At 38.6% G+C, this 15,815-nt stretch overlaps 1 protein-coding gene across 1 annotated transcript; it reads right to left on the reverse strand.

Moving 5' to 3' along the window:
• Window positions 1-359: 359 nt before the first annotated feature.
• On the reverse strand, window positions 360-14,734 carry LOC115916964 (protein-glutamine gamma-glutamyltransferase K-like; the record flags this gene model as incomplete). Its single annotated transcript, XM_030970699.1, has 6 exons — window positions 14,413-14,734; window positions 11,623-11,741; window positions 4,974-5,081; window positions 1,436-1,501; window positions 908-973; window positions 360-425 (listed from the first exon to the last, which is right to left on the reverse strand). Coding segments are annotated over exons 1-6 (747 nt in total), but the record flags the coding sequence as incomplete, so codon positions are not given.
• Between the last annotated feature and the right edge of the window lie 1,081 nt (window positions 14,735-15,815).

Genomic DNA, 15,815 nt, shown 5'->3' on the forward strand with positions numbered 1-15,815 from the left:
TAAAGGAAACGCATCGGAACGATGGAAAATCCCAGCAAAAGTCCGTCCTAAAGATTTCAAAATTCCTGAAAATGTTCCTGGGGAAACAAAAATTCTCCAAAATTCCCAAATTAAAAAAAAAGAAAATCCCTGAAATTTTGGGGGCAAAAAAATCCTAAAAATTTTTCACAAAAATCGCCAAATTCCCAAGCCAAAATGTTGGAAATTCCCATCAAAACCGTCCTGAATTCCGTCCTAAATTCCTGAAAATATTCCTCAGGAAAAAGTTGAAATTCTGAAAATCCCGAAATTCCTAAAATTCCCCAAAAATTTCGCCCAAAATTGGGAAAATTTCCAGCCCAAAACTCTTCAGATTTCACCCAAATTGCCCCAAATTCCCCGGTCCAGTTCCCCACCAGCACCCCGCTGTCGTCCAGGGAGTTCACCTGAGAAGCCAAAAAAAAAGTTGGGAATTTTTGGGGGAAAAAAAACGGGAATTTTTTGGGAAAAGAAATTCCCGCGAAATTCTGAGCGAAAACGCGAAAATTCCCCCGAAAAGCGATGAAATTTCCCATCGAAACGACCCCAAAAAAAGCTTCTAAAATTCCTGAAGTTGGCCTCGGGAGAACGTTGAAATCCCAAAAAAATCCCTGAAAATTTTGGGACAAAAATCCCTGAAAATTTTGGGACAAAAAAAAATCCCAAATTTTTCTGCCCCAAAATGGCGAAAATTCCAGCCCAAAATGATGAAAGTTCCCATCAAAATTCTGCCCTGAATTCCGACCTAAAGACGCCAAAATCCCTGAAAATGTTCCTGGGAAACATTGAAATCTTGGAAATCCCAAATTTCCTAAAATTCCCCAAAAAATTCTGCTCAAAAATCCCCAAAAATGGGAAAATTTCCAGCCCAAAACTCTTCAGATTTCACCCAAATTGCCCCAAATTCCCCGGTCCGGTTCCCCACCAGCACCCCGCTGTCGTCCAGGGAGTTCACCTGGGAGAGGCAAAAATTGGGAATTTACCAAAAAAAATTGGGAATTTTTGGGGAAAAAATCGAAAATTTTGGGGGAAATTCTGGCGAAAAACGCGAAAATTCCCGCGCGAAACGCATCGGAACGATGGAAAATCCCAGCAAAAGTCCGTCCTAAAGATTTCAAAATTCCTGAAAATGTTCCTGGGAAAACAAAACTTCTCCAAAATTCCCAAATTAAAAAAAAAGAAAATCCCTGAAATTTTGGGGGCAAAAAAATCCTAAAAATTTTTCACAAAAATCGCCAAATTCCCAAGCCAAAATGTTGGAAATTCCCATTGAAAGCGTCCTGAATTCCGTCCTAAATTCCTGAAAATATTCCTCAGGAAAAAGTTGAAATTCTGAAAATCCCGAAATTCCTAAAATTCCCCAAAAATTTCGCCCAAAATTGGGAAAATTTCCAGCCCAAAACTCTTCAGATTTCACCCAAATTGCCCCAAATTCCCCGGTCCAGTTCCCCACCAGCACCCCGCTGTCGTCCAGGGAGTTCACCTGAGAAGCCAAAAAAAAAGTTGGGAATTTTTGGGGAAAAAAAACGGGAATTTTTGGGAAAAAAAATTCCCGCGAAATTCTGAGCGAAAACGCTGGAATTCCGCCGCAAAACGATGAAATTTCCCATCGAAACGACCCCAAAAAAAGCTTCTAAAATTCCTGAAGTTGGCCTCGGGCGAACGTTGAAATCCCAAAAAAATCCCTGAAAATTTTGGGACAAAAATCCCTGAAAATTTTGGGACAAAAAAATCCCAAATTTTTCTGCCCCAAAATGGCGAAAATTCCAGCCCAAAATGATGAAAGTTCCCATCAAAATTCTGCCCTGAATTCCGACCTAAAGATGCCAAAATCCCTGAAAATATTCCTGGGAAACATTGAAATCTTGGAAATCCCGGAATTCCTAAAAATTCCCCAAAAAATTCTGCTCCAAAATCCCAAAAATTGGGAAAATTTCCAGCCCAAAACTCTTCAGATTTCACCCAAATTGCCCCAAATTCCCCGGTCCGGTTCCCCACCAGCACCCCGCTGTCGTCCAGGGAGTTCACCTGGGAGAGGCAAAAATTGGGAATTTACCAAAAAAAATTGGGAATTTTTGGGAAAAAAATACGAAAATTTTGGGGAAATTCTGGCGAAAAACTCGAAAATTCGCGCGCGAAACGCATCGGAACGATGGAAATTCCCACCAAAAATCGACCCCAAACATTCCAAAATTGGCAACATCGTTATTGGAAGAATGTGGAAATCCCAAAAGACGGCAAAATTCCAAAAATTCCGCCCCAAAAATGCGGAAAATTTTGGCCCAAAATCCCAAAAATTCAGACCCAAAAATGATGAAAGTTTCATCTCAGAATTGCCAGAAAATTCCAACCAAAATTGCCCTGAATTCCACCCAAAAAACTTCCAAAAGTCCTGAAAATATTTTTGGGAAAAGGTTGAAATCTTCAAATTCCCAAAATTTCACAAAATTCCTGAAAAAAAATTGCAGAAAAAGCCCAAAAATTTTTGCCCAAAATTCCCGAATTTTCCAGCCGGAAATGTTGGAAATTCCCATCGAAACCGTCCTGAATTCCGTCCTAAATTCCTGAAAATATTCCTCAGGAAAAAGTTGAAATTCTGAAAATCCCGAAATTCCTAAAATTCCAAAAAAAATTCTGCTCCAAAATCCCCAAAAACTGGGAAAATTTCCAGCCCACAACTCTTCAGATTTCACCCAAATTGCCCCAAATTCCCCGGTCCGGTTCCCCACCAGCACCTGGGAGGCAAAAAGATTCAAAATTTGGGGATTTTTCGAATAAAAAAATTGGGAATTTTGGGGGGAAAAATGGAATTTTTGGGAAAAAATCAGAAATTTTGAGGAAATTTTGGCGAAAAATGCGAAAATTCTGCCGGAAAATGTCTCAAAATTATGGAAATTTGCATGAAAAATTGCCTGAATTCCAGCCCCAGAGATGCCAAAATCCCTGAAAATATTCCTGGGAAAAGCTCAAAATTAAAAAAAAATCGGAAATTCTCAAAAATTCCCGAAAAAACGGCACAAAAATCCCAAAATTTGTGCCCCAAAAATGGCGAAAATTCCAGCCCAAAATGTCATAAAGTCCCAGGAAAAATCCACCCGAAAGAGTCCAAAATTCATGAAATTATCCTTGGGAAAATGTCAAAATTCAAAAATTCAGAAATTCCCCAAAAAGTCCCTAAAAACACCAAAACATTTCTGCCCCAAAAATCCCAAAATTTCCTCCTCAAAATTGAGATAATTCTGGCTCCAAATGTTGAAAATTCCCACCAAAAGTCCACCCTAAAAATCCCCAAAATTGGTAAAGTTATTCCTGGAAAAACTTAAAATCCTGAAGATCCCCAAATTCCTAAAATTCCCCAAAAATTTTTGCCCCAAAAATCCCCAAATTTCCAGCCCCAAACGATTAAAATTGCAGCCTGAAATGCTGAAAATTCCCACTAAAACCACCCCAAAATCTGTCCTAAATTCCTGAAAATATTCCTCAGGAAAAAGTTGAAATTCTGAAAATCCTGAAATTCCTAAAATTCCCCAAAAATTCTGCCCCAAAATCCCAAAAACTGGGAAAATTTCCAGCCCAAAACTCTTCAGATTTCACCCAAATTGCCCCAAATTCCCCGGTCCGGTTCCCCACCAGCACCTGGGAGGGAAAAAGATTCAAAATTTGGGGATTTTTCGAATAAAAAAATTGGGAATTTTGGGGGAAAATGGAATTTTTGGGAAAAAATCAGAAATTTGGAGGAAATTTTGGCGAAAAATGCGAAAATTCCCAAAATCTCCCAAAATCCCCCAATTTCCATTTTAAAAATCCCCCAAAATAACCCTAAAATCCCAATTCCGCCCCAAATTTGCAATTTGTCCCAAACCTCAAAAATTTGCCCCCAAAATTCCCGAATTTTTCCTGAAAATTTCGCCCAAAATCGCAGAAATTCCAACCGAAATTCCCCCAAATTTTTCCCAAAATTCCCCCCAAAAATTTCCCTCCAAAATTTCCCCCAAAATTCCTGAATTTTCCCCCAAATTTTCCCCAAAGATTCCTCAAAATTCCCCCCCAAAACCAAACAAAAATCCCCAAAAACCCCAAAATTTTTCCCCACATTCCCGATTTTTTCCCAAATCCCCAAAATTCCCAAATTTCCCCAAAATCTCGGGATTTTCCCCCAAAAAATCCCCTTAAACATTCCCCAAAAATCCCAAAATTTCCCCCAAAATTCCTCCCAAAAATCCCAAAATTTGCCCCAAATTTTCCCAAAACCCCAGGAATTTCCTCCCACAAATTCCACCCAAATTCCCCCAAATTTTCCCAAAATCCCCCAAATTTCCCCCAAAACTCCTCCCAAAATTGCTCCAATTTTCCCCAAAATTTTCCCCAAAATTCCTAAAAATTTCCCTCAAAATTCCCTCGATTTTCCCCCAAAATTCATCCCAAATTTTCCAAAAAATTCCCCAAAATTTCTCCCCAAAATCCCCAAATTTCCCCAAAAAATCCCCCAAAATTTTCCCAAATTTCCCTCAAAAATTCCCCCAAAATCCCCAGAATTCCCCCCAAAAAACTCCATAAAATTCCACCCAAATTCCTCCAGTTTTTCCCCAAAATTTCCCCCAAAATTTCTCCCCAAAAATCCCAAAATTTCCCCCAAATTTTCCCAAAACCCCAGGAATTTCCTCCCACAAATTCCACCCAAATTCCCCCAAATTTCCCCCAAAATCCCCCCCCCCCAAATCCCCAAATTTTCCCAAAATCCCCCAAATTTCCCCCAAAACTCCTCCCAAAATTGCTCCAAATTTCCCCAAAATTTCCCCCAAAAATCCACAAATTTCCCCCCAAATCCCCCAAAATTCCCCCAAAACTCCTCCCAAAACCCCCGAAATTTTTTTCCCCAAAATCCCCAATTTCAGAATGTTCCCAAAATCCCCGAATTTTCCCAAAATTCCGATTTTTTCCCCCAATTTTCTCACCATAGCCGACACCACCCTGGCCACCATGACGGGGTCGCCGCGGGCGCTGTGGGGCATCCCCCGCCGGTCCAGGATGTACAGACAGGCCTCCAGCACCCCAGGCTCGAACTTTTGGGGTAAAAAACGCAGATTTTAGGATTTTTGGAGATTTTAAGGATTTTCCCCAAAAAAACCCCGAAAAAATCTGAAAAAATTTGGCGAAAAAATCACAAAAAACGGCCCCAAAACGGCGCCACCTGGTGGCGGCTTTTGGGATTTTCAACCAATTTTGGCGCCAATTTTTTTTAAGATTCCCCAAATTTTTAAAAATTCCAAAAATTCGCAAAATTAGGAAAAAATCGGACCCAAAATGGTCAAAGTTTGAGCAAAAATTGACCAAAAATGGCGAAAATTTGAGTAAAATTCATCAAAATGGCACCAAAATGGCGCCACCTGGTGGCGATTTTTGGGATTTTCTCCCAAATTTTGACTCCAAATTTTGGGTTGAAAACCTCAAATTTCGTGAGATCCCAAAATTCCTAAAAATTCCCCCAAATTCCCCCAAATTCCCCAAAATTCCAAAAAAATTCTGACCAAAAATGCCCAAAATTTGGGCAAAATGTGACCAAAATCCCCAAAAATGGCACCAAAAAGGCTCCAAAATGGCGCCAATTTGGGGATTTTTTTGGGATTTGGACCAAATTTCAGATCCCAAATTTTGGGTGGAAAAGCTCAAATTTCGGCAAATCCCAAAATTCCCCAAAATTCCCCAAAATTTACAAAAAATTCTGACCAAAAATGCCCAAAATTTGGGCAAAATTTGACCAAAATCCCCAAAAATGGCACCAAAAAGGCTCCAAAATGGCGCCAATTTGGGGATTTTTTTTGGATTTGGACCAAATTTCAGATCCCAAATTTTGGGTGGAAAAGCTCAAATTTTGGCAAATCCCAAAATCCCCAAAATTCCCCAAAATTTACAAAAAATCTGACAAAAAATGCCCAAAATTTGGGCAAAATTTGACCAAAATCCCCAAAAATGGCACCAAAAAGGCTCCAAAAAGGGCACCAATTTGGGGATTTTTTTGGGATTTGGACCACATTTGGGATCCCAAATTTTGGCGAATTCCAGAATTCCCAAAAATCCCAAAAAGTACCAAAAATTCCCCAAAAAAAGGTGAAAATTTGGGTGAAATTTGACAAAAATTCCAAAAAACGGCACCAAAACGGCGCCACCTGGTGGCGGTATTTGGGATTTTCACCCAATTTCGGAGCCAATTTTTTTTAAGATTCCCAAAATTTTTAAAAATTCCAAAAATTCTCAAAATTAGGAAAAAAATCGGACCCAAAACGGTCAAAATTTGAGCAAAAATTGACCAAAAATGGCGAAAATTTGAGTAAAATTCGTCAAAATGGCACAAAAACGGCGCCACGTGGTGGCGATTTTTGGGATTTTCTCTCAAATTTTGACTCCAAATTTTGGGATGAAAACCTCAAATTTCGTGAGATCTCAAAATTCCCCAAAATTCCCCCAAATTCCCCCAAATTCCCCAAAATTCAAAAAAAATTCTGACCAAAAATGCCCAAAATTTGGGCAAAATGTGACCAAAATCCCCAAAAATGGCACCAAAAAGGCTCCAAAAAGGGCAAAAATTTGGGGATTTTTTGGGATTTTGACCAAATTTGGGATCCCAAATTTTGGGTGGGAAAGCTCAAATTTTGGCAAATCCCAAAATTCCCCAAAATTCCCCAAAATTTACAAAAAATCTGACAAAAAATGCCCAAAATTTGGGCAAAATTTGACCAAAATCCCCAAAAATGGCACCAAAGTGGCGCAACCTGGTGCTGATTTTTGGGATTTTTTCCCCCAATTTTTGATTCAAAATCTTTTGGAATTTAAAAAAATCCAAAATTCCCAAAATTTCCACAAAATTTTCAAAAACTCCGGCAAAATTTGGGGTACAATCTGGTGAAAATTCCAGAAATTGGCACCATAAATGGCACCTCCTGGTGGAGTTCTTTTGGAATTTTCTCCCAAATTTTGGGTGGAAAAGTCCAAATTTTGGGCGAATCCCAAAATTCCAAAAATCCCCGAAATTCCAGGGAAAAAAAAGTGACCAACATGTGCCCAAAAATGGCCAAAATTTGAGCAAAAAACCCCAAAATGGAGCCTCCTCGTGGCACTTTTTGGGATTTTCCCCCAATTTGGGATCCCAAATTTTGTAGAATCCCAAAATTTCCAAATTTCCCAAAAATTCCCCCGGAAAAATTTGGGAAAAAAAAAAAAATGGACAAAATTTGGAGAAAATTTGATCAAATTCTGTTAAAACGGCACCAAAAAGGCTCCAAAATGCCACAAATTGTGGGGATTTTTTGGGGATTTTTTTGGATTTTTTGGGATTTTTTTTTTTGATTTTTACCAATTTGGGATCCCAAATTTTACGGAATTGCAGAATTCCCCAAAATCCCCCAAATTTCCAACGCCCCTCCCCCAGAATCAGAACGATTTTGGGCTAAAATCTCCCAATTTGAAGGAAAAACATCCCAATTTTTGCCAATTTTTGGGGCAAATTCGGGGAAATTTCGCGGCAATTTTTGCGAGAATTTTTGGGGATTTTTGGTGGAATTTTGGGGAAATTTATTTTTGAGTTTGGAAAAATTTTGGGGGGGATTTTTGGCAGAATTTTGGGGGATTTTTGGCACATTTTGGGGCTATTTTTTGGATATTTTTGGGTGAATTTTTGGGGATATTTTGGGTGATTTTGGGGGCATTTTTTTTTAAATTTGGGCGATTTTTCAGGGATTTTGGGGAGATTATTTTGGATATTTTTGGGCAATTTTGGGTGATTTTTTGGGTGAATTTTGGGCAATTTTGGGGAGATTATTTTGAATATTTTTGGTCAATTTTGGGTGATTTTTTGGGGGAATTTTGGGCAATTTTGGGGGCATTTTTTGGGATATTTTTCGAGCAATTTCCAGGTGATATTTGGGATATTTTGGGGCAATTTTGGGTGATTTTTGGGCACTTTTTGGGGATATTTTTTGGTGATTTCTGGGTGATTTTTGGGTGATATTTGGGCAATTTTTGGGGTGATGTTTGGGATATTTTTGGGCGATTTTTGAGGGATTTTTGGGGATTTTTTTGGGATATTTTTGGACAATTTTTGGGATATTTTGGGCAATATTTTGATGACTTTTTTTGGGAATTCTGGGCGATTTTTAAGGGGTTTTTCGGGGGATTTTTTGGGGATTTTTGGGCAATTTTTGGGTGATTTTTTGGGTGAATTTTGGGCAATTTTGGGGGATTTTTTGGGGATATTTTTGAGCAATTTTTGGTGATTTTTTGGGGGAATTTTGGGCAATTTTGGGGGATTTTTTGGGGGAATTTTTGGACAATTTTGGGTGATTTTTTGGGTGTTTTTTGGGCAATTTGGGGGGATTTTTTGGGATATTTTTGGGCAATTTTGGGGGATTTTTTGGGTGAATTTTGAGCAATTTTGGGGAGGATTTTTTTGGGATATTTTTGGACAATTTTCAGGTGATATTTGGGCTATTTTGGGGCAATTTTGGGTGATTTTTGGGCACTTTTTGGGGATATTTTTTGGTGATTTCGGGGTGATATTTGGGCAATTTTCGGGTGATGTTTGGGATATTTTTGGGCGATTTTGGAGGGATTTTTGGGGGATTTTGGGGGGAATTTTTGGGGATATTTTGGGCAATTTTGGGTGATTTTTTGGGTGAATTTTGGGATATTTTGGGAGAAATTTTTGGGATATTTTTGAGCAATTTTTGGGTGATATTTGGGATATTTTGGGGTGATTTTGGAGGATTTTTGGGGGATTTTTTGGGGATATTTTTGGACAATTTTTGGGATATTTTGGGCAATATTTTGATGACTTTTTTTGGGAATTCTGGGCGATTTTTGAGGGGTTTTTCGGGGGATTTTTTGGGGATATTTTTGGGCAATTTTTGGTGATTTTTTGGGGGAATTTTGGGTGATTTTGGGGGCATTTTTTTTTAAATTTGGGCGATTTTTCAGGGATTTTGGGGGATTTTTTTGGATATTTTTGGGCAATTTTGGGTGATTTTTTGGGGGAATTTTGGGCAATTTTGGGAGGATTTTTTGGGATATTTTTGAGCAATTTCCAGGTGATATTTGGGATATTTTTGGGCGATTTTGGAGGGATTTTTGGGGATTTTTGGGGATATTTTTGAGCAATTTTTGGTGATTTTTTGGGGGAATTTTGGGTGATTTTGGGGGCATTTTTTTTTTAATTTGGGCGATTTTTCAGGGATTTTGGGGAGATTTCTTTGAATATTTTTGGGATATTTTCGGTGATTTTTTGGGGGAATTTTGGGCAATTTTGGGGGCATTTTTTGGGATATTTTTGAGCAATTTCCAGGTGATATTTGGGATATTTTGGGGCAATTTTGGGTGATTTTTGGGCACTTTTTGGGGATATTTTTTGGTGATTTCTGGGTGATTTTTGGGTGATATTTGGGCAATTTTTGGGGGATGTTTGGGATATTTTTGGGCGATTTTGGAGGGATTTTTGGGGGATTTTGGGGGATTTTTTGGGGATATTTTGGGCAATTTTTGGTGATTTTTGGGGGGAATTTTGGGCAATTTTGGGAGCATTTTTATTTAATGGGGGCGATTTTTGAGGTGTTTTTGGGGAGATTATTTTGGATATTTTTGGGCGATTTTGGGTGATTTTTTGGGTGAATTTTGGGATATTTTGGGAGAATTTTTTGGGATATTTTTGAGCAATTTTTGTGTGATATTTGGGATATTTTGGGGTGATTATGGAGGATTTTTGGGGGATTTTTTGTGGATATTTTTGGGTAATTTTTGGGTGATTTTTTGGGGATTTTGGGTGATTTTTTGGGGGAATTTTGGGTGATTTTGGGGGCATTTTTTTTAAAATTTGGGCGATGTTTCAAGGATTTTGGGGGAATTTTTTTTGGCGATTTTTGGGGGATTTTGTGGGGGATTTTGGGCGATTTTGGGGGGATTTTTTAAATTTGGGGCGATTTTTGAGGGTTTTTTTGGGGGGATTTTTTGGGATATCTTTTGGCAATTTTGGGTGATTTTTTGGGGATATTTTTGGGCACTTTTTGGGTGATATTTGGGGGAATTTTGGGTGATTTTTTTTTTTTTAATTTGGGCGATTTTTCAGGGATTTTGGGGGGATTTTTTGGGATATTTTTTGGCAATTTTGGGTGATTTTTTGGGGATATTTTGGGCAATTTTGGGGGGATTTTTTGGGGATATTTTTGGGCACTTTTTGGGTGATATTTGGGCTATTTTGGGGTGATATTTTCCCATTTTCCCCTGCACCTGGCCATAGTTCCAGGCCCTCTCGGCGATTTGCTCCTCTGTGCCGTAGAAGATTCGGCCGTTCTCGTTCAGGACGAATTTTGGGGCAATTTTGGGCCATTCTGGGCAAATTTTGAGGGACTTTTGGGTGATATTTCAGTGAGATTTTGGGTGATATTTTGGGATATTTCGGGGTGATTTTTGGAGATTTTTTTTGGTGATTTTTGGGGAGATTTTTTGGTGATTTTTGGGGTATTCTGCGGGTATTTTGGGGTTGATTTTTGGGTTATTTTTGAATGATTTTTGGGTGATACTTGGGCAATTTTGGGGTGATGTTTGGGATATATTTGGGCGATTTTTGAGGGATTTTTGGGGTATTGTTTTGGCGATTTTTGGGGGATTTTGGGGGGAATTCTGGGCAATTTTTGAGGGATTTTTTTGGTGATTTTTTGTGGATATTTTGGGCAATTTTGGGTGATTTTTGGGGGAATTTTGGGTGATTTTGGTTTTTTTTTTTTTAATTTGGGCGATTTTTCAGGGATTTTGGGGGGATTTTTTGGGATATTTTTGGGCAATTTTGGGTGATTTTTTGGGGCAATTTTGGGGGGAATTTTTGGGGATATTTTTGGGCACTTTTTGGGTGATATTTGGGCTATTTTGGGGTGATATTTTCCCATTTTCCCCTGCACCTGGCCATAGTTCCAGGCCCTCTCGGCGATTTGCTCCTCGGTGCCGTAGAAGATTCGGCCGCTCTCGTTCAGGACGAATTTTGGGGCAATTTTGGGCCATTCTGGGCAAATTTTGAGGGACTTTTGGGTGATATTTCAGTGAGATTTTGGGTGATATTTTGGGATATTTCGGGGTGATTTTTGGAGATTTTTTTTGGTGATTTTTGGGGAGATTTTTTGGTGATTTTTGGGGTATTCTGCGGGTATTTTGGGGTTGATTTTTGGGTTATTTTTGAATGATTTTTGGGTGATACTTGGGCAATTTTGGGGTGATGTTTGGGATATATTTGGGCGATTTTTGAGGGATTTTTGGGGTATTTTTTGGCGATTTTTGGGGGATTTTGGGGGGAATTCTGGGCAATTTTTGAGGGATTTTTTTGGTGATTTTTTGTGGATATTTTGGGCAATTTTGGGTGATTTTTGGGGGAATTTTGGGTGATTTTGGTTGTTTTTTTTAATTTGGGCGATTTTTCAGGGATTTTGGGGGGATTTTTTGGGATATTTTTGGGCAATTTTGGGTCATTTTTTGGGGCAATTTTGGGGGGATTTTTTGGGGATATTTTGGGCACTTTTTGGGTGATATTTGGGCTATTTTGGGGTGATGTTTTCCCATTTTCCCCTGCACCTGGCCATAGTTCCAGGCCCTCTCGGCGATTTGCTCCTCGGTGCCGTAGAAGATTCGGCCGCTCTCGTTCAGGACGTACTCGCTCAGGTCGCTCGTCTTCTCCATGTACACCGAGTCCTCTGCGCCAAAAATTCCCTTTTTTCCTCCTTTTTTCCCCCATTTTCTCCATTTTCCCCAATTTCCCCATTTTTTGTGAATTTTTCCCCCATTTACTTCTCATTTTTCCCTTTTTTTTTTTCCCCCCTATTTTTCCCAATTCCCTCCCATATTTTCCCAAATTTTCTTCCTTATTTTTCTGCATTTCCCCCCCATTTTTTTTATTTTTCTCCATTTTTCTCCTTTAAATTTTTTTCTCCATTTTCCCCCATTTTTCCCCCTATTTTTTCCGTGTTTTCCCCATTTTTCTCTATTTTCACCCAATTTCCCCTTTTTCCTTCCATTTTCCCTAATTTCTCCATTTTCCTCCACTGTCCCCCAATTTTTCCCTTTTTTCCCCCAATTTCCCTCAATTTTCCCCATTTTTCCTGATTTCCCCCATTTTTCTCCCCTTTTTAAAATTTTTCCTCCTTTTTTCCCCATTTTCCCCATTTTTTGTGAATTTTCCCCCCATTTACTTCTCATTTTTTCTCCATTTTTTTCTTCTTTTTCCCCCTAATTTTCCCAATTTCCTCCCACATTTTCTCAATTTTTCTTCCTTATTTTTCTACATATTTCCTCATTTTCCCCCCCATTTTTTTCCCAATTTTTCCTCATTTTCCCTCTTTTTTCCCCTTTTTTCCTCATTTTTTCCTCAGTTTTTCTCCAAATTTTCCTCTTTTTTCTCCTTTTTTTTTTCCCAGATTTTTCCTCAATTTTTTTCCTAATTTTTACCCTTCTTTCTCCCTCATTTTAACTCCCACTTTTACTCCATTCTCTAAATTATTTTTTTATTTTTCCCCCCATTTTCCCCCAATTTTTCCCCAATATTCTTCCCAATTTCACCCCAAATAGTTTCCCATTTTCCCCCCTTTTTTCTTTCATTTTCCCCCCCAATTTTTTCCCAATTTTTCCTCTTTTTTCCTCTTTTTCCCCCTCTTTTTTCCTCATTTTTTCCCCATTTTTTCTTCTTTTTTTTGCTTAACTTTCCCCCAATTTCTTCCCATTTTTTCTTCTTTTTTTCTCAATTTTTCCCCAATTTCCCATTTTTCCTCTTTATTTCTTCTTTTTTTTAATTTTCCCCATATTTCCCCCATTTTCAACCCAATTTTCCCCCTCTTTTCTTTCATTTCCCCCCAATTTTTTCCCAATTTTTCCTCTCTTTTCCCCATTTTTTCTTCTTTATTTCCTCAAAATTTCCCCAATTTTTTTCCTAATTCTAAACAATTTTCTCAGGTTTTTTCCCATTTTTTCCCCATATTTCTCCCATTTTTTACCCATTTTTTCCCCCATATTCCCCCATTTTTCCTCAATTTTTTCCCTTTTTTCTTTCATTTTTCCCCCAATTTTTTCCCAATTTTCCCTCTTTTTTTCTGATTTTTTCCTGATTTTTCCCCATTTTTTCTTCTTTTTTTTCTCAATTTTTCCCCATATTACTCCCATTTTTCCCCAATTTCCCCCCTTTTTTTCTTTCATTTTTCCCCCCAATTTTTTCTCAATTTTTCCTCTTTTTTCTGCTTTTGTCCCCTCTTTTCTCCTGATTTTTTCTCCATTTTTTCTTCTTTATTTCCTCATTTTTTCCCCAATTTTTCCCCCATATTTCCCCCATTTTTAACCCTTTTTTTTCCTTATTTTTCCCCAATTTCCCCTCATTTTTTCTCAATATTTTCCCTGATTTTCCCCCATTTTTTCGAGATTTTCCCCCCCAATTTTCCCCACATTTTTCCTCATTCCCCCCCCCATTTTTCCCCAAATTTTCCCTTTTTTCTTTCATTTTCCCCCCAAAATTTTTTCCCAATTTTTCCTCTTTTTTCCCCCTCTTTTTTCCCCATTTTTTCTTCTTTTTTTTCTCATTTTTTCCCACATTTCTCCAATTTTTCCCCAATTTCCCCCCTTTTTTCTTTCATTTTCCCCCCAATTTTTTCCCAATTTTTCCTCTTTTTCCGCCATTTTTCCCCATTTTTTTCTTCTTTTTTTCCTCAAAATTTCCCCAATTTTTTTCCTAATTCTAAACAATTTTCTCAGGTTTTTTCCCCTTTTTTCCCCCATTTTTTACCCATTTTTTCCCCCATATTCCCCCATTTTTCCTCAATTTTTTCCCTTTTTTCTTTCATTTTTCCCCCAATTTTTTCCCAAATTTTACCTCTTTTTTTCCACTTTTTTTCCTGATTTTTCCCCATTTTTTCTTCTTTTTTTTCTCAATTTTTTCCCCATTTTTTCTCCCATTTTCCCCAACTTTCCCCCTTTTTTCTTTCAATTTTCCCCCCAATTTTTTCCCACTTTTTCCTCTTTTTTCCCCATTTTTCCCCTCTTTTTTCCTGATTTTTTCCCTAATTTTTTCTTTTTTTTTCTCAATTTTTCCCCAATTTTTTCCCCAATTTTCCCCCTTTTTTCTTTCATTTTTCCCCACAATTTTTTCCCGATTTTTCCCTTTTTTCTCTCTTTTTTCCTCATTTTTTCCCCTTTATTTTCTTCTTTTTTTCCCCAATTTTCCCCCAATTTCCTCCCATTTTCTCCCCATTTTTTCTTCTTTTTTCCTCATTTTTTCCCCATATTTCCCCCAATTTTTCCCCAATTTTTTCCCCAATTTTTTCCCTATTATTTTCCCCCATCACATTTTTTACCCAAAATCGCCCTTTTTCCCCAATTCCTCACCTTCGCACCAGGGGTTGAACAGCACCACCACGTCGTTGTCGGGCTCGAACGGCGCCGCGAACTCCCCGGCCTCCGTCCTCGTCCTCACGCTCAACCGGTACCGACCAATGGGAGCCGTGGGCGGGGCCGTCAGCCCCACCCACAGGGCGTGGTCACAGCCGGCCACGCCCCCCAGCGGCTCGGCCACGCCCTCGTCCGGCTCCGCCCTCCAGCCCGTGGGGGAGGAGTCACCCAGAGGCACCAACACGTGAGTGCCCTTGGACACCTGGGGGTTGGGCCCTGGGAATGCCAATTTGCATATGATTTGCATACGCACCAACATTCCCGACTGATTTCCCAAAATTCCCACGAAGTTTCCTCATTTTACCCACAAAAATTACACACAAAATTGACAATTTTACCACCAAAATTCCTGATTTTCCCACCGAAATTCCTGATTTTATCACAAAAATCCCAAATTTACCAAAAATTTCCAAAAATTTCCTGAAATTTCAGCTCAAGTTTCAAAATTCTCCGATTTTACAACAAAATCCCCAAAATTTCTCACAAAATTCACAATTTTACCACCAAAATTCCTGATTTTCCCACCGAAATTCCTGATTTTACCACAAAAATCCTCAAATTTACCAAAATTTCCCCGAAATTTCCCTAAAAAATTCCCACAAAAAATCCAAAATTTTGCCTCAAAATTGAAACATTTTCCCCCCAAATTTTCCCAATTTTTCCCCAAATTTTACCTCAAAATTCCCCAAATTTCACCTCAAAATCCACAAATTTCCCGTTGAATTTCCCAAATTGCCACCAACATTCAAAAATTCAACCCAAAATTCCCTAAATTTCCCCAAAATTTCCCATTTTCCCAGCCAATATCCCAGCACGTGAGTGCCCTTGGACACCTGGGGGTTGGGCCCTGGGAATGCCAATTTGCATATGATTTGCATACGCACCAACATTCCCAACTGATTTCTCAATTTTACCCCAAAAAATTCCCCAAAATTTCCCACAAAATTCACAATTTTACCACCAAAATTCCTGATTTTCCCACCGAAATTCCTGATTTTACCACAAAAATCCCCAAATTTACCAAAATTTCCCCAAAATTTCCCCAAAAAATTCCCACAAAAAATTCCAAAATTTCGCCTCAAAATTGAAACATTTTCCCCCAAATTTTCCCAATTTTTCCCCAAATTTTACCTCAAAATTCCCCAAATTTCACCTCAAAATCCACAAATTTCCCGTTGAATTTCCCAAATTGCCACCAACATTCAAAAATTCAACCCAAAATTCCCTAAATTTCCCCAAAATTTCCCATTTTCCCAGCCAATATCCCAGCACGTGGAGTGCCCTTGGACACCTGGGGTTGGGCCCTGGGAATGCCAATTTGCATATGATTTGCATACGCA

Source organism: Camarhynchus parvulus, unplaced genomic scaffold, assembly GCF_901933205.1.
Source record: "Camarhynchus parvulus unplaced genomic scaffold, STF_HiC, whole genome shotgun sequence".
NCBI lineage: Eukaryota > Metazoa > Chordata > Aves > Passeriformes > Thraupidae > Camarhynchus > Camarhynchus parvulus.